This window comes from Hippoglossus hippoglossus, chromosome 15 (assembly GCF_009819705.1).
Source record: "Hippoglossus hippoglossus isolate fHipHip1 chromosome 15, fHipHip1.pri, whole genome shotgun sequence".
NCBI lineage: Eukaryota > Metazoa > Chordata > Actinopteri > Pleuronectiformes > Pleuronectidae > Hippoglossus > Hippoglossus hippoglossus.
Window position 1 is genome coordinate 15,567,876 of NC_047165.1, and position 18,855 is coordinate 15,586,730.

At 44.2% G+C, this 18,855-nt stretch overlaps 1 protein-coding gene across 1 annotated transcript in view; it reads right to left on the reverse strand.

Annotated features, from left to right (window-relative positions):
- tacc2 (transforming, acidic coiled-coil containing protein 2) overlaps positions 1–18,855 on the reverse strand; it is a 53,149-nt gene that overhangs the window by 13,185 nt on the left and 21,109 nt on the right. Inside the window, exons 6-8 of the mRNA XM_034607827.1 lie at positions 14,123–14,413; positions 2,788–2,894; positions 849–2,265 (exon numbers count right to left, since the gene is read on the reverse strand). Of these exons, the coding sequence (XP_034463718.1) occupies positions 849–2,265; positions 2,788–2,894; positions 14,123–14,413 (1,815 nt within the window). The remainder of the gene's footprint in view (positions 1–848; positions 2,266–2,787; positions 2,895–14,122; positions 14,414–18,855) is intronic.

An 18,855-nucleotide genomic window follows, 5' to 3' on the forward strand; every position in this document is an offset into this window, starting at 1 on the left:
AAATTGACTAAAATTTTAATATCAAACATGCAGGATTTTTTCATCAAGATTCAATAATTATTGTCTGAGAAATCAATGTAAATGCAGAGAACGTGCATATCTCGCAATGTTAAAAAAGTGGGGGGAAAAATCAAAATGTAATGGGTTCTTCCTTGGGTCATGCCCCACCCCTCCACAAAGTTAATGTAAATCGTAATTTTTACATAATCTTGCGAACTATCAAACCCGAATGAAAACATAAACTCCTTGTTGAAGTAAATAACACATCTCCTTGTGTTTTGTTTGCATTAATCAATTCTTCATCATTTAACAGAACCTCTTTAAGCACAGCTACACTGACCTCTATTGGTAGAAGGTTTCAAGTTCTTCATGATGCAGACCACACTGAAACAATGTGTATATTGATGTAGATACTGTATATAATACAGAATGAGTGAAGACATCTGTTCTGCAATTAAAATGTTTAAATGGGATTGTTTAATAGTAGTTAATAATAATAATGGATTGTGATGTTTCTGTTAATATGAGGAGGGACACCTGGGCAACATGCAGACTTAGAATAAGTCACATGGGATTAAGGATCAAATGGTGGATGGTTGTGTTGCCCCTGTACTTACAACAAACAACATAGAGAGGACCCACCCCTGGACTTCCTGTGACATACGAGAATACACAGACACAGGTGACAGAGAGACAGACAGAGGACACTACAAGCCATAGTAGACAACTAGACCACAAACACACAGACTAACCTAAAAAACCCACACCCACAGAGATGCAGATGTTCCTACACATGAATGTCTGTAATGCGATGTTGTGTATGTCTGTATGGAGCTACATGAACTCACGATTTGAGAGGAGTTTTCTTCTTCTTGGCAGGTTTGTTCTGGTTTTGGTCCTCCAGTTCCCCAATGTTGTCATTTTCATTGTCATAGTCATTGGATGACAGTTCAAAAGAGGTAGAGGCCTTCGGTGGAGAGTTGGCCATCTTATTGGAGGATTGGAATGGGTCTGTTGAGTCGTCTAAGTTAGTGGGGTCAAAGCTGTAAGACTGCCTGGACAATTTAGGGGAGTTGCCAATTCCTGTCTTGGAGGTGAATGGATTGAAATTTGGATTTTCCCACTTGTCCGTTTCAAAACTGTATGATGCTTTAGGAGCAGAGATTTCATCGTCGTTGCCGTTGTGTGTTGCTGGAGAGTCGTTGTCCAGCTGCTCCATCTGTGCTGGAGGAGCCTTCTTCATCCCCAGCTTTGGTTTCCTCAGAGGCATCTTGGCACCGGGTTTCTTGCCCACTTTCTTGAGTGGGGGTGAGGCCTGGTGTGACACCTCACTGCTCTCCTCAGAGTAGTCAAACTCCAGCCTTACTGCCTGACGCTTGGGGATGATCGGTTGCTCTTCAGGGTTGGTGGTTGGCTCCTGAACAGGAGCTGGAGGGCTGTATTGATGTGGGTCTGCAGCGGGGACAGGGGAACTCTCTGCAGGCGCAGCAATAGAGGCGCACACTGGACTTTTACGTCCTAGTTCTGGGGAGTTGGCAATTTTACTACCTCCTGTCTTGAAAGGGTCGATGTTGTCAAAATTATCTGGATCCCATTTATAGGAGGTACTAGGGGGGATGGGGGATTCTTCTTGGTCTGTTGCACTACCAGGGAGAGGTGTCTCCTCGTGGCACAAGGGTAAGGCAGGGATGACAAGGCTCTCTTCTTGGCTGGTGTGATTGGTCTCTTCTGGGAGAGGAGGTGGAGTTTCAACACGGCTCTTCCTGGTTCTGCGGAGGGTTCCTCCAGGGCTCGGTGTTGCAGATCCTCCTTCTGCTTCCTCCTGAGCCTGGAGAGGGCTGGCAGTTCGAGGCTTTGCCCGCTTCTTGACCTCTGGAGTGCTGCTGGATGAGGCAGGCCTTGGACTTTCTGGGTTGGAGTTCTGTCTAAGAACAGGCTTCTTCTTCACAGAACCAGGACGGACCTTCTTGGGCCTGTGGAGTGTACCTGGGGCACTCTCTGTGCCTACGCTGAAGGACTCTGAATTTGGTTGGAAACCTCCTGTTGTGGATCCGTCAAACAGACCACAGCTGTCTAGCTCTCCTCCCTGGAGGCTGAGGGATCGGGCGAGTGTGTTACTTGCTGAATCAGTAGCATTATACGCAATGTTGTATGTGCCACTGGCTGCGATTGGCTTGTTTTCATCAAAAACAATAGATGGAGAATGGCATCGTTCATCAATTGAAGTCAAGTCAGAGGCAGGGTCACTGACTGAGGTCTCTGCTACTGCAAAAGATAAAGAATCACATTGGATAAGATAAGAAGTCCTTTATTAGTCCCACAATGGGGACATTTACATGACATATAAAGAGGTTTTATCGAGACATTAAAAATGCAAAATCGAAATCTAAATTTATGAATTACATTATAATGAGAATATAGTTGTGAGTGAGTTCCGATGTGACAAAGAAATCCTGCATGTAGCTAAAAGCTGCAGGCTGGCTTTGCTCAGATGCAATGATAAAAATGTACATGTTAAAAAGAATTCAGTGAATCTCTCTGCTGGACAGAAAAATATTCACAACTGATTGGTCGAGCTTTCCTAGATACTCCAAAACCATCAGTTTGAGCAGTGGAGATTCTTGTCTTCAAATAGCCAGATGTGGATACCGCTTCTTTCCACTAGATGGTGCAACATGACTTTGCTTTACATGGTCTTTTTTCTGCACTCCTCAGGCTACAGTATACTATCACAGAGTATTTTACTGAGCTAAGCACGGACAGTGCAATATCTACTTCTTACTGTACCTTTGTCATCAGATGTCAGAAGCAGGGTCTGGAGGTCTACAGGAGAAACAGCCTTGACTGGAGTGGTAGATTCAGGGGTCTCAAACGCTCCATCCGAATCTGAGCTCCTTTAACAAAAGACAAGGACAAACTAAGTCAAGGATGCTGGGAATCAGACTTGAACTACGATGACTCTGAATCAGGATCATTGGCATCAACATCACAGGAGGCAGAGCTAAATCTGTCTCCACTTCCACAACACAAACACATTTTGACAAGAAAGCAGGTCGATTATCATTTGTTGAGGTAATTTATTGAGTTATTATGTAACAGATATAGAATAGTTTGCTGTGTATGTACTGTCCATCAAGTAGGAACCACACCAATATACATTTTTTATTTAATTGTTAATGGACTAATGGTCACAGACATAAAATCCCCTTCCCCACACACACACACCTCGACACACACATCCCATACACACAGACAGGAGACCATCTTAACATCCAAAGATCTGACAGCTATACAATAGACAGGAGGTTGACCGAGGAGAACATCAAGCCACAAATGGCTAATGGCAAATTATAACCACAATATTATCGTCCTAAGCAGAACACTGCATTGATTTTTCCTCTGCATTACACACACACACACTCATAGACATTTGGTAGCAACGATAAGCACACAACCTGAATACCAATCTCCATCCTCCAGTGTTGTCATTATTAATTTCATCTGTGGCCCATCATCCCATCCTGTCTCTCACCTCTGTCTGACCGGCCCCCCGGCAGCCTTGATCATGCCATCATGGCGTGAGCCCCAGGAGAGACTCCGGAGGAGCCCCAGAGCCGGATCCGAGTCTGGGCTGTCCCCGTCTCCTGGCCCTCCCAGCAGCGTGTCCCAGCCCCAGCGAGCCCACTGCAGTGGAGACAGAGCCTGCCACGCACTCACTGCCATGGCTACCGGGCTGGCTACCCCTCTCCGCACCACAATGCTCCTGCCTGACACACAGGTAGACGCCCACTGACTCGTCCTCAGATGATGACTAAGACCACCGGAATGAACGCAGCCTCTTTCTTCTTTCTACCTTTCTCTATAGTCTAATTAGCAGCTCTCTTTGTTTCCTATCGACAGTCCTTTCCCTGTACGATTCTTTATGTGTCCATATCAGCACGTCTCCACTCCTCCCCAGTAGGAGATGAGACTAAATGAGACTGGCTGCAGAAGCCCACCGCCTGCATACAACTCTCCCTGCCTCACTCTCTCTTTCTCTCTCTAGCCAAACCTTACTGTACCTCCCTCTACCTCTCTCTCTTCCTCTCTTGCCTCTGAGCCACTCTGCTGTATCCATACAGGGAAAGCAGTCTGCTGACAACCAGCTAACTCATTACATATAACACCACTACATTTCATTTACAATATTATGTCCTGTCTCATTATTTCTACTTTAGTCTCCTTATATATTAGAAAATTAAGAAAATGGACACATTTCTTATTCCAGGGGTCAAACTTTTCAGCCCAAAATAGCCATATACCAGAGAAAATGTTGCTCAGAAGGCTGATGATTACTTGCATGGTTCTATTTGAAATGTTACAAGTATTTTTAGCTTTTCACCTAGTTTGGGAACCACTGTCTTAATCAATGCAGAAGACAAGCTCAGATTTTAACTTTTAAAAGAAAAAACATATCTTTTGATATCTGCTTATACCTAAAAAGATATTACTGTGTGCAGGTGGAGAAGATGGCTTCTCCAACATATTCTTGGACAGCACCATGAAATTAGTCTTTTACAATGAACGATAAAAATGGTGAGGAGAAACCCAATCCCTCGAGGTAGCGCTGCCATTATTGTAGGTTATTGCAGTTAAATGACAACTCATGTGTCCACAATGTATTGATTCAATCAATAGAGGCTCACCTGAAGGCATTGCTGAGGCCAGTCAGCATCTTGTGGGGCTCTTTCATCACATCCCCACACACCATACGCACAAAATATGGTTCAAATAAAAGCCAGTAAAGTGTGAGAGACATGGGGGCTTGAAACACCAGCTAGTTATCAATACAGCTGATATGGCCGATGCAACGAAATTCCAAAGCTGAGACTTTAATGTTTATAGATGAGGCTGGTAGTAAATGTTTTTGCTGTCATGGTCAATATGTCCTCTATCCCTGGGGCCATATCACAGCAGAGAGGGAGGTTCTTCTACGCCAACAATATGGCAGGAGTACAAAGTCTCCTTGCACAGCAACATACTCCACTGTCAAATCTACACAACTCATCAGGCTACACAAAAACCTTGGACAGCATGTTAGGGCTCCAGCAAGGGCTACAATAATAAATTTTACCTGTTTATTTCATTTTTATATATTTCCTCAGCTTTGAAAACACCTCCCCACACACACACACACAGTGTTTTCATGGTGCTGTGATGTGAGATGAAACAGCACATGGCTGAGAAGGGAGCCAGAGCTATAATCTCTTCGAGGGCCCGGTGTGTCCCAGCAGGATGAGATGAGTCTGTCAGGGGATCCATCTGGATCGGTCACTGGGAACCAGGATCATATACTCTCAGATGATTTAAGACAGGCAGTGAAGCAGACTACTCCAAAAACAGGACCCTAATGCTTTATCCAACGAACAAAAAAGATTCCAGCACACAAAATGTAATATATGGGGGAAAAAATGATGCTGTCATGGATAGATGGTAAGAAAACTGAAAACAGTAAAAAGAAAGAAAAAACGTGCTCAGTTTCTCTCCATGCAGAGGCCATTTTTCATGCAACTGCAAACACTGTGTTGCTATGGCAACTGGAGGCTGTCGCTGCCATATGTTCCACGTTGGCAGAAAAAACGAGAGCAGAGTGGCTGGATGCACACGGTCCAGGATGCACACGGTCCAACACACACACACACACACACACACACACACACACACACACAACTGAGGCTTATAACCAGCCAGGATCTGCACATTGCACATTTATGACGCGAAGTGCTGCTGCACCAGCATCACTCTGCTCACATCACCCGAGCTGGTTTCTTCTAAACCTCCCAGAATCAATCATCTTTATTTAGCTTTCAAACGACTAAAATCATAAATGAATCTGCCATCTGTGTTATTACAGTTGCATCTTCTGCAGCACTTATGTTACCAAACAGCAGACAAAACACAGAAAGAGGAAACGCTGCGTGTCCACGGATGAGCAGTCGGGGTATGAGGTTGAATAGAAACAAAGAGAGCAGCAGTAAGCGATAGGAGCCTCTCAGATGCTGAGACGACTGCCTGGAGACAGAGTCTGTGCAGCGTGAGGCAGGGGAGGCGCTGCATTTCAGACAGCCAGACGTGTCTCTGCTTCCAAATCCAACTCCACCTGTCTCGACAGCTTTCACAGAGCTGGAGGGAGAGCCATCGCCAAGCCCCGGGGAAGTAGGAGAAACTGGGCTACACTGACACCACACGTAAACCCAACACCTCCTGTCTGTCAATTTAAAGCCTCCATATTCTTCCAAAACAGAAGATGTTGTGATTATTAATGAGCATTTGTGTTTTGCATAAAAAAAATGATGTCAGCACAAAGGGAAGATGGGGGAGGAGGAGGCAACTGATGATGATTGATGGAAAGAGACGGAGAAGCGATGGATAAATGGCGGCTGGCTCCCGGTCTGCAAGCAGCTGTGTGATTAGCCCCAATGGATTATCTGCTGCAAACAGCTCCCTCCACCGTCTCGTGCCTGTCAAACACCTTTAAACACCCTTCTCTGTCTGGACACCCACGCTCATCTCTCTCTTTCTATTCCTCCCTTCCTCCACCTTTACATCCCTCGCTTTCTCCGTCACCTCCTGCATTATCTCCACAAATCATCAACCTCTTTTTTAATCTTCTCGTGATGCAGCAATCACGTCTCCCACATTTGCTTTGGAGCACAGGTTGATTTGTGATTTACTGTTTGCAATTTGGGGAATTAAAGAACCAGGGAAAGGTTTTCTTCAGCAAGAAGTGTGCTGTGTCACATGCTTACCATAATTAAATGTCTTTGTATGAGGGTAAATGTCTGTTTTGTTCTGTATTGTATCTGCGTTTGTTCTTTATTACGCTGTGCAGTCTATGGTCTAAGGCTGAGATGAAGAGACCAACAGGGGGAGCTCCTGTGCTGTTATCCCCTGATGAATGTGTCTGGTTATGAAGTATTACATCATAACCACTGTACAGGCTGTGAAGCTCCACATCAGCCTATTATCTTTTTACAAGAGCCTCCCCAGTTTCTACACAGATGTGGTGCAGTGAGCAGGGAGCAATCTGCAGAGGCTGTTTTTAATGGGACACAGAGCACAAAGCAGCTCTGTCTGATTCTTCAATCTCAGGAAATGAAATCTTATGGAGAATCACTCTGCACTTTCTGCAGGTCATAAAGAGAACCTGGTACAAAAGTGTTTTTGATCATCCCCTCAGGAGTCTGGTATCCCTTTGTCCAAGAAACCCACTCATCCAGTTCCAAAACAAAGAAGCCACTGACAGATTTAGATAATCTCCAAGAGTAATACCTCATCGAGCCTAATCTGAGACTTTGACTGCAAGCAGATGGCACATTAAACAACAACAGGTCAGGTCAGGTCTGTGAGTCAGAGCCGAAAGGGAGTATTACATGTTACATATAATTATTACATATTACAACCAACTGCACCCTCACCTCACCCTCCCCTTAGGATGTAGGACAGTGGTATTTAAATGAAATTGTGCAGATCAAGAACATTTCCTCAAAGAAAAGATCCTGAACATTAGTATGTGTAGTGTTATGATTCAGTGCAACATATATTGAAATATTATATATATCAACTAAACAACAAACTATGACACAATAATATTTATTTCTGTCAGTTTTCACATTGAGGTGGAGGGATTACAAATAAGGGCTATAATGAAAAAATAAATGATCCTTTCTCATGCCAAGTAAAAAATGTAATACTTAAAAAGCTTTTTTTAATTGAGCATCTTAAAACATGTTTAATTTTTAGAAATAATGAAATAAATAATAATAAGTAGTGATAATCAAGTTTCACTTTTTCTTCTTTTTGTTAACTCACAACAACAGTCACAAGTTTTCTAACAATTTCAACACATCTTAACATCTTTAACATCTACTTTACTTTTCCTTTCTTTCCCTCTTATATCCCACCCCCACTTTTCTTGTTCAGTGAGAGAAGTGAGCTCCAGCTTGTTCTGTCAGGATTTTGTTACTGGGCTAGAATGGTGAAGTGGTTTTTGTTTTCACATTGCTGCTTTTAAAAATCACCACGGCCTCGGAACATATGAGACACTCAGTGGAAGAGACACCGATCTGATTCTCAAGTCACAAAATAAAACAACTCTTAGTTTCAGGTGATCAAATAATGAAAACATTACTATGAATATTATCCCCCAATAGACCCATTAAAACCAAAGATGAAATGAAAATGAAAAGGATAAAAACTCCCTTCAGCGTAAACAGACTTTTGGTCCATTACTTAAGACTCAGCAGTTCCACATCAGAGCCCTGCAGTGCTTCAATGTGTGAAGGCTTTACATACACCATGAGTAGTGTTGACAGTGTTACACAACTGAGGGAGTGAAAGCTTTGTTAGTTATGGTTGGGATGGCGGGAACTATTCTGTTCACCTGTGGGAGAAAAAAAGCTACAAAATCTACCTCCCTGCTGCACTTTCAGTCCACCGAGCTCTGAGTTTAGTCGAGCTCTGACAGGAAAAATGCTATAAATCATTAATTTCTGCGTTACACACAGCACACACACATTTATCCCATTCCCCTCATCCCTCTCGTCTTCCTCCCCTGGTCCCTCTTCCCCTGTGCAGCAGTGTGTCTGCGATATAAATAAAACACAGCAAAGTGGAGCACTCTTGCTCCATCGCCTTCCCTCTCTCTCTCTCTCTCTCTCTCATTCTGTCTTCCACTGACAGTCCTGACTTATCTTCTTCTGCCCCCACACAGCGTGTTCTATTTCAACACCGTCACCAGCTCCTGCTCCCAGTGCACCAGCCGCTTCCTGCTTCACACAGAACAAAACATCACCCCACCAGCCTCCCAGCGGCACCTACTGTACTCATTGCCTCATTCTCGTTCCCACAGGCTTCCCGATGCTCTGTTACATCTCATCCGTACGTGTAGTACCTGTAGTCGAGAAGGACTGATGCATTTGTGCCTGTGCACGTGCTCCGATTCTCTCATCCTTATTTACATCACAAAAGAAAACAACAACATGATGACGCGCTCAGTCGCTCACAGTGGATTTCAGAGTGTGATGGGGTTTGCTGATATTTTGCAGAAAGAAAGCAAAAAGGGATCAAAAACCGAAGGCGGTAGCAAAACATAATGTCCCAGAGACAGAAATGTGTGTAAGACTTAATTCTGCACGTGAGTGCATGATGCCTAATAAATCAGTCTGGACCCACAAATAACATTTATGTTGCATGGGTAGCCAATGTAAAGCCATGAGTAAATAAATCATTACATGCTAGAGCAACGCAGAAGCCGCTGGAGCAGCTTAAGTAATTTTTCATAATTGATAGTTTCTTAATTAGCTCGATTGCCTCAGTCTGCCCATTTCCAGACAGAACACTGAGCATGAATGCAGTTTAAGTCAAACTCACATGTGTTCTTGAGAGGGACAGGGGGTCAGTCCTTGCTCCATAGACTCGTTGGCTCCCATCCTTAGCTAGCTCGGCCCCCCCTGTCCCCCCTGCCTGCTCCAGCTCTCCAGCCACCCTCCACATTCACCTGCTCCCCCTCTCCTCTCGCCTCTCACTCCGGTCCTTGCAGAGGAGGCAGCCTGTGCAAGAGGAGGAGAGCCCCGGCCGAGCTGACTGTGCTGCAGTGCAGAGGATGAGCTCGCATCAGGAGGAGAGCCGTGGGTGATTCAGGGCTCCTCACTCCACGCACAGCATCCCTCAAACCTCTGCTCCTCTACACACTGGGAATATTCCTGCGTCTCATCTGGAGGTTCAAATGATGCAGCACCAGGAGGAAAACAAAATCTCCAAGAGCAAAACTGTCGAGAGGAAAATCATCCACAGCAGATGGGGCGAAACGATAATCCTGTTTTCTCTGTGTGAGTGTGCGAGGTGCCTCCTCTGTGTTTGGTCTCTGATATCGCTGAGCTGTGTTGTTGCTGCTCTCACTGCCTCCTCCCCCTCTCTCCTCCACTCTCTCCCCTGACAGCAGCCTCCTGTGCCTTTAAAAAGACAAGCAGCTTTTTTTTTTTCTCGACTACCTCGATTATGCAGGGGAGCCAAACAATAGCAGACCCCCGAAACCACATAACAAGGGCTTTCCCTTTACTCCGTCAGTCCCCCTTCTTCCTCTCTTCCACAGTAACTCATCTCTCGACATCGCCTTTGTCCTCCCAGGATCCCCCTCTCTTACCCTGCATGATGCATAGAGAAAATATCATCTTTTTTTGCCTCCTTTTCCAACAATGGGAGCCTCCACGACTCCGCGTGGCCAACCAGAGTTATGCCTGAGGTAAACAATAGATTCTGGGAAACTAGTATGTATGTGCATTATTCAACTCTGACCCTATTATATTAGATTTCATTCAAGCCGCTCCAGCAGTGACTCAGAATCACTATAACAGCCAATACAGCATCAACAAAAAGAAAGATGACATATTTTAAGATTTTCTTCAGCCAATAAGAAATTTAAAAAACATCTATTTCACAGGCACTTTCACCAAATCTTAAACTGCATCAAATATAGGGAGAGCAATAATGATATTCTGTTCCAATTTTTTTGATGACACGGTTATCTGTGTGTCATACGCAGAGAATGTGTCCTGTGGGATGGAAATAGGAGCAGGAACAGGTTCTACAAATTTCCCATTGATCGTCCAGGAGCAGTGGGAAAACGACTCGCTGCATGGTGGAAATATGAGAGCTATAAATCTATTGTTCGCTCATGGGAATGTGAGGAAAACGAGGGCTCCCAACAATAGAAACTCCAACCTGCAGCAGTGGGAATCAGGTGTCGCACTTGGGCTGAAAAGACAACGGTATGTAGTTCCACTGCACATCATAATACACACTAACCAGTGCTCAATCCAACCTAACACCACATTGCAAAGGGGTCACTGTTTGCATGTAAACATGAAGTCCATTAACAGATGTTCGCAAAGAATATCGATGTATCTCTAGTCTCAGATGAGCCTGTTGTTCGACATTTCATAGCCCGGGGGGACAAGTAAAAAATGTTGCTCACTCACAACTCCCAACACAGACCCCTGCTAAAGCACACATATTGATTACTGCTGCTGTGCAGACCCCAAACCAGTTCACAGACGTATGTAGGGCAGCAGAGCTTGTTCAGTGTGTGTCGATCACAAGTTCCTATTCTATTGAATGGGCAGCATCAACATCCTCTCTTTGCTGCTGAGAGTCTGGCCTCGCCGCGCAGTTTCAACTGCAGCCTGAAGAACATGAAGAAATAAAAAATTCAGCAAACTCAGGCACTGGAAATTATGGCTGTGGCAGGGTTTTCTGAAAGATTCATAATGGCACTCAAGAAGAATCAGGGTCACTGCCATCCTCCGAAATGTAGCCTGCAAGACTCCTATTACTTTTTACTTAGAAGAAAACTCATAATATCTGTTAAATGGGTTTTAGCTGCGCTGAAAAAATTAAAACATAGAGTTAAGAGTTCATATAGAGCTGCTGTTAGTTACAGATTTATCAAGCCTTACTTTCAAATACTGACAGAAGATGTTGACGGATTATCACCAAAACCATCTTTAGAAGTGCCGTAGTGAAATTTGGGTTTTAATTCTCAAAGCAGTTCAAGTGAAAGTGTGCAGGCTGGTACAGGCTCAATCTGGTACAGGCTCAAATTCATTCTTCTGAAAGTTAGAAATTAAAATAAATAGAAAACTGACTCTGTTGTAAACCATGAAATCGCTCTTACCACATCAGTGATCACACATTTACAACAAAGTGGGCGCCTAACGCCTAATTTGTAAGACAGGTTGTTGCTGCTAAGTGTAAATATGCTCTGCTATAGTAAAGGCTGGAAATACTATACAATAAGCAGAATATAGAAAACACAGTAAAGCAGGTCCGTAAGTCTTAAAAACATGTTTTGGGGAATCCTGGTTTTGGATATCTGTGCTGATCTGCTCCTCTGATCATCCAGCTGAGCAGCTGCTGATCAGGCAGGTTAAGAACCTGAAGCTTAGAAAAAGCTGCATAAACAATCCATGCATCCATTTTCTATACCTCTTATCCTTTGAGGGTCACGGGGGGGGGGAGCAGCTGACATAGGGCAGCAGATGGGGGTACACACTGGACAGTATTGCAGAGCCAACATACACAAACAAACCACCACTCACATTCACATTTACATATATGGTCAATTTAGAGTCTCCTATTAACCAATCTGCATGTGTGTGGACTGTGAGAGGAAGCGGGAGTAAACCCACGCCAGACACATTAAGAACATGCAAACTCCACAAACAAGCTGGGATTCAAACCGGGTACCCTCTTGCTGTGATGCAACAGCGCCACTGTAACACTGTGCCGCCCGCCCGTAAACAATCATGTCTACAAAATTCAGACGAATTCTTTCTCTTTTGTATTATTGAAGAAAATGACCACAATCAGCTGGTGGAGGGATCAGGGCACTTCAGTGTGACATCTCAAAAAATAAAGAGCCAATGAAACAAAAGCTCAGACATCCATCAGCCCACTATCTCGTTTGCAGACGAGCACTGTGATCAGATAAGTTAAGGCTGAGAACGCCTGTCACAGCTAAAGGTCAAATAATTGCAGCTTGTAAAATGCAGTGCTCTATATCAGCCTCAATTTGTCAACAAATGTGTGTCACTGGTGGATTAACTGTAATTATTTAATGCACTTTATTGGAAGTATAGTCTTTACCTGCACATATGTTGGCTTTGTTGCACCTCTGTATTTCTGCAGGCAAACAATGTGTGACATCCAATCAGAACATTCAGCCCATGTTACTATGCTGGTACCCCTCTTCTCTCCACTGATTTCCTCTCAGATGTCATAAATAATATAACAACACTACGTACTCCAAGCCCTCTTTCTGGTTCTGGTCTTCTCTGAGCACGAGAGGAGGTTAGAAGCCAAACAGCATCGAGTTAATAGCTAATATTTATATATATGTATATCATTTTACACAGAAAATAATACAGTCTTTTCTGATTAAATGCTGATGTATAGATACATGAGAGCTGGTGTGTCTCCCAGTGTTCATTCATTTATAAACACCAGGTGACTGCAGCATTCAGACCACAGAGTGCAGACACAGGCCAGCACTACAACATGAGCACTAGACTCTGCGCCCTCTGCTGGTTGTACACAACACTGCATTGTGAATGTGGCTGAGTCATACCCTCCTACAAAATCAAGTCTGTGAAAATAAATAAACAGCGAGGACCAAACACCCTGCAAAGAATGTTTAGTGTTTTAAGTACTTATAGCAAAATAATGAGAAGCATTTAAATATAATCAGCATGCAAGTTATGAATGAAATGGAGCCGTGTGCCATGATGCACAAGCAGTCATAATATGCCAAGTGGTTATGATAGAAAATCCATGGGACTAAAGTGCGCCACAAAAAACATTTGTTCCTTCTGCATTTGTTATATCAACTATTAGAAAGCCACAATTATACATACACATTACATTAGAGTTTCCATGACCACTAAGTTCATAAATTGGCAAATCCTATTTCCCTTGAAATCATGTGGTAGACACATAGAGCAATACTATACTGTAATTTTGTGACTGGGGTAATAAATCTGGATTTCACTGCTGCTTTCTAGGAATTATTCAACATTTAAAGAAATATGAAGGGTGCAGATACACAGATCTTTATTAGCTTTGGACAGAGCCAGGGTAACTCCTTCCCTGCTCTTTATGCAAAGCCAAGTTAACCACCTGCCCACCCCAGCTCCACATTTACCACGTAGCTGTGGGAGTAGTGGTATCAGTTTTCTCATGTAACCACCGGCAAGATAATGAGCACATGTCCCCCAAATGTCTGGAGCTGTAAGAATTAAAATGTATCAGGTAAATGAGTGAACCAGATGTCGACTTAATGCGTTAATTTGACTATGAACTGGACTTGAAGGGATAAAGACGTGGCTACTTGTTGTCAAGGAGGCTGAAAGGACGAGTGTCAGCCCAGGACAAATCTATACTGGACTTACCACTAAAGCAGAGCAGAGGCACGCAAGAAACCACTCACTCAGTCGCATCACCTTTTTTAACGTGACAAACATGATGATGAAATGAGAACAGAACAGGTTCGGGACCAGTGACAGGTAGGTGGAGCTCATGTGCTTACCTTAGGTGTTGGTGGTAGGGTGCAGAAGCAGGGCAGGGGTCCTCAAACTCGTGAGCAGGAGGTGCAGGAGGGGATGCAGGGGCTGCAGGAGGAGGGACAGGAGGAGGAAGGCTGGGGGATGCAGGTGGGGTTACTTCAGGTGTGTGTCTCTCCGGGGGTGTGGGAGGAGGAGTGGGGAACTCCGCGCTGTCGTGGAGGTGAGGAGGGGGCTCAGGCAGGAAGGGGGAAGTAGGAGGCAGGGGAGAGGCAGGGGGACTGCCACTTCTCTGTGCCTGCTCAGCGAGGGTGGGCCTGCAGGGGAGGGAGCGCAAAAACATCAACACACAGACTGAAATAAGGCGGCCGAGTACGGTTATTTGGAAAGAACTCGGTGGACAAACTCTTGTTTCCCATGAAGGAAACTTACCTCAGATAAGAGTAAGACAACACACTCTGCTCTGCCCCTAAACCAGCAGTGACTTGAAAAAACGAAATGCTCACTTCAACCAGCCTAAGGAAGCTTTGACGTTTAAATTACATGAAACTGAAGGTGCAACTCCACTCATCAATCCCTCTACGTGACAGCCCATGTTTCCCTTCTTTGCTCCACTCGTCCTCAGCATTGAAGAAGCCCGTCCGTAGGTGTCACTGTCCGTCATCATTGGTGGAGTGGATTTGGCACAGATCTGGGCTGGTCTTATCAGGAGGGATAGTCTAATCTGACAGGCATTGCGGCGGACGCCCCGTGCAGCTGTTACCCACTTGGGGCATGCCTTCTGTTTAGCTCTAAAAATACCCCCCCAGCAGCCTTTTCTGCAGAACAGAGCGTCAACAATTAGCTCTGGGAAAAAACTAAAGCCCATTCACAGTGATGGAGCATCAACTGTCTGCTGAGCTGCACTTTCCAACCAGCTCATTTCAGACTGAAACTGAAACTCTGTTCTCGAGTAAAGTCAGAGTTTAATAACCTTTAATGAGGGCGTGTGCTTTTCTACAGGGCGTTACAAGTTAGAGTTTAACGGGGGCCTGGTTCCTATCATCCCATTATGAGGGTACAGATTTTTTAATTGATGCAGGATGGTTGCATGAAGAGGAAACATGCTATAATAACATATATGTAAAAGTTTTAAAGTGTGTTTTTACCCTGCAGTTTCAGAGCTACATGTCGTAAGCATCTGTGGCTAACTTTGCACATGCCGCCTGGAAATAGAAACAAGTCACAACATAGACCAAAACTCACTGCTGCAGTCAAAGCAGAACAGAAGCAAGCAGCAGAGAGTAGAAAGTAATATCCCCCTGGACACCGAGGACGTGTGGAGTATTTACTGGTTCGGTTGCTTTTATGTGGAGATAATGTCAGCTGGCCCACTCAGGTTAACAGCTGCTGCCAGATATGATGTGTATGTACTAGCAGAGGTCTTTATTACCATAAAGGAATGAGTGCAACAAGTCAGAGGGTGCACATGTGCTCTTTTTCAGCAACACATCTCTTCATGTCAGCATAGCTCCACTGTCGTAATCAATGCCTGCAGGCTGCCCAATTCACTCGTTCACTGTTGGTAACTGAGCGGTGTGCAGGGTAACTCGTGAGCACATCTTGAAAAAGCTAATCAGGATCTGACAAGACAAGACGCATAAAAATCACCATAAAGTCAAGATAACAAAACCTGATTCTCCAACTTCCACTTTATTGACTGAGTGTTAAGCAAACAAAAGGGACATGTCCTGAACTGTGTTCAAGCCAAACACATGCAATCTACAGGAAACAGCTGGATGAGAAAAAGACAGTCGGGTGTTAAATGATAAACAAAGCTGTAAACAAAACTAGCTGAAGGTCCTGAGCAAAGCGTTTTTTCTGTAAATGCCGCAATGATGGGAGGACCATGTCTGTCATGAAGCCAGCAGCTTGCTCATACTGTTCCTACACACACTGACCCACACACTGTGCGTGTTCTGCACACTCAGGGACACACTGACTGTGTATATTACAAACACAGACATCATAAATAACCCACTAATTTGTTTCCACCGTCCACTACTCTGATCAAATCATCATTTAAAGACCAGTGGTTGAATGAATGACAAGAAATCTGCTTGACTCACACGGGCGAAACATATGAAACTACAATCGCCATGGCAACTAGTCTATTTACAGTCCAATGTGGGCTAAAGCACATCCTACTTCATTTTTTACTCCAACAACACGGATGAGAAATATGCATACCAAGCTCAAGAGTCACCATCATTCCCTAACGTTCCATAAGAAGCAAAAATAAGATCGCAAAAGATGTTTTGTTTTGTATCAAGTGTAAGATTTCCAGAAAAGTTTCATGGCGTGTTTATACCATCTGTCATACATCAAACCAGTCAGTGGCCCAGTTCCTGCTAGGCCTAAAGTCATCTATTTATTAACATCCTAATTTTAAAAGTCTAACATACCAACAGGATTCCTGAAAAAATTCTCAAGACAGTAAATATTCATTTCCTTTTACTAATGAGGGACGATCTCGGCAACTGTCAATCATGTAGGGGAGGGGAGCACAACATGCTATAACCTGTTAGATTTTTCTTTAGCATACAACCGTTTATTTCGCAACTTTGTTCTTTCTTTTCCGCCTCCTGTCCCCCCCCCTCTGCCCATCTGGTGAGGTCAGCGCCGGCAGAATGTTATTAGCTCTGTTACCTACAGACCATCTGCTGCATCCACCTGGAGGGACTTAACCACAAACTCCTACTGTAGACACACACACACATGCACAGAGGGAAAATGGGGGCAGCTACTTCTCACCAACTCACCCAGATTCCAGCCATAGAGGAAACCATCACACGACTTCCGTAGGTAAATTCAGTAAGTGATGGGAATGACTCCGATCCAAAACACCAGAGGCCAGTAATAACTGTTCGTCCCAGTCCTCCTGCCCTCTGTCTGTAACTCCTCACCGACTCTGTCATAAACACACACTCACTCCCGGCACATGCTCCAGTCTTCCTCTGAACTCTGGCTTTTGTTCCACTCTGTCTGCTCTGTGCAAATGACTTCAGTGGGGCTGAGTGCCTGCCCAAATTCCTCCCACTACAGGCTTCAGTTCACAAAGCCGCACAGACTGAGCAGGACTGACAGCTAGGACTGCCTCTGGGGGGGCGGGGAAAATAACATACAGACACACACACACACACACACCTCCACATTGACCATGCAGTCACATTTCTGTCTCTGCCACACATATGCAAGTGTAACTCTATCCATTGATGAAACCTATAGTGGAAATAGCAGCGTCACTCCTCCTCTGAGCAAACCTTGTCCCGACAGCAGTGATGGGACAAATGTTGTGACTGACAGGCGGCAAGTGCTACTCTGGCATGTGGGGATGGCTCCTGGGCCTGCAACAACCGGCACGAGAGACTCACTGTACTTTCATGAGCACATCCTTATATACACAATGAACACTGTCGAGGCTGGTGATGAAGCTTTTCAGTAAAACAGTGACTTACATGGAAAGAGAGTCCAGCTAGAGCTGTTAAAATGCTTGAATAAATACTGAATCTCCACATGTCGGCTGAACTGCTTTACTGTGTGTATTTAACCAAGTCAGGAGTTTTAATAGCATAAAGGGTTCACTGCCATCACATCGAGTAGTACCTATGTGTGCGACGCCTTTTCATTCGTCCAGTCTGAGACTGTTAAGCCACCGCAGACAACAACAGCCAACCAGACGCCCCCCGAGGTGTCTGAAAGGCAAACAAAGCCACCAAGTGGGCTCCGTGCACATGGAAATCCATTTATGTGCGTTCGGGCATTGCAACGTGTGATCTGCCCACACACAACGCGTGAGTTAGATGCAATAAAATGTCTCTGTTTGGATCAGTGTAGTAGAAACATTAAGAAAGGTCATCTACAAATCATTTGAATGTCTAGTTGCCGGCTGGAAAACCACTCAACCACAAATGACCAGTCTCCGTGTGAACGTGTTCATGTTTAAATGTTAGAAACCTCAGATTTTGGTCAGAAGAAGTAAAAAGGGCTTTTTTTTATCCAGACTCTGACTGAGCTCTGAGACTCTTGGCAGTTGCTTTATTGGCAAACATACACTGGACATTGCAGAATATATTTCATAACTTTGACTGCAGGAAACAGCAATAACTACAATGTGACTCTGTAGTGCCCATACCACCGCAAAGTCCTCTTAAATTCAATCGAGCTGTACCCAACTGCACAGACTTATGGATTAGGGCTGGGCAATCAATCGAAAATGTATCAAAACCGACATATAAAACCTTCAACCGACTTAACCTTGCTGATGTCGGTTAATTCTGTACTTTCCCCAATGCGCACATTCACGAACTGTCGGTTGTCTGCTATGTTCATTTAGCAGCTGGGGCCCATGTACCCTGGGGCATAAAATAATCGCTCTTTAATCGCAATCGAGGTAAAAGTTTGAAATAATCATGATATTGATTTGAAGTCATATCGCTCAGCCCTATTATAGATATCAATTCTCTAAATATGTTTGTTTTTTTTCATCCAGATCTATGAATTATTCACTTGTAAATCAGTTAAAATGTCAAAAAACACAGCAACACAACACCTGCCTCTCGTAATGTTAAAGGAAGAGAGCAAATATTCCAGATCTACACCAAACTTTTATGGGTTCTTCCCACCAAGTTTTGTGAAAATCCGTACAAAATTTTTTAGGTTATGTTGCCTCAAATCAAAATAACCAACAAACCAGGGATGGGGGTGAAAACATAACCTC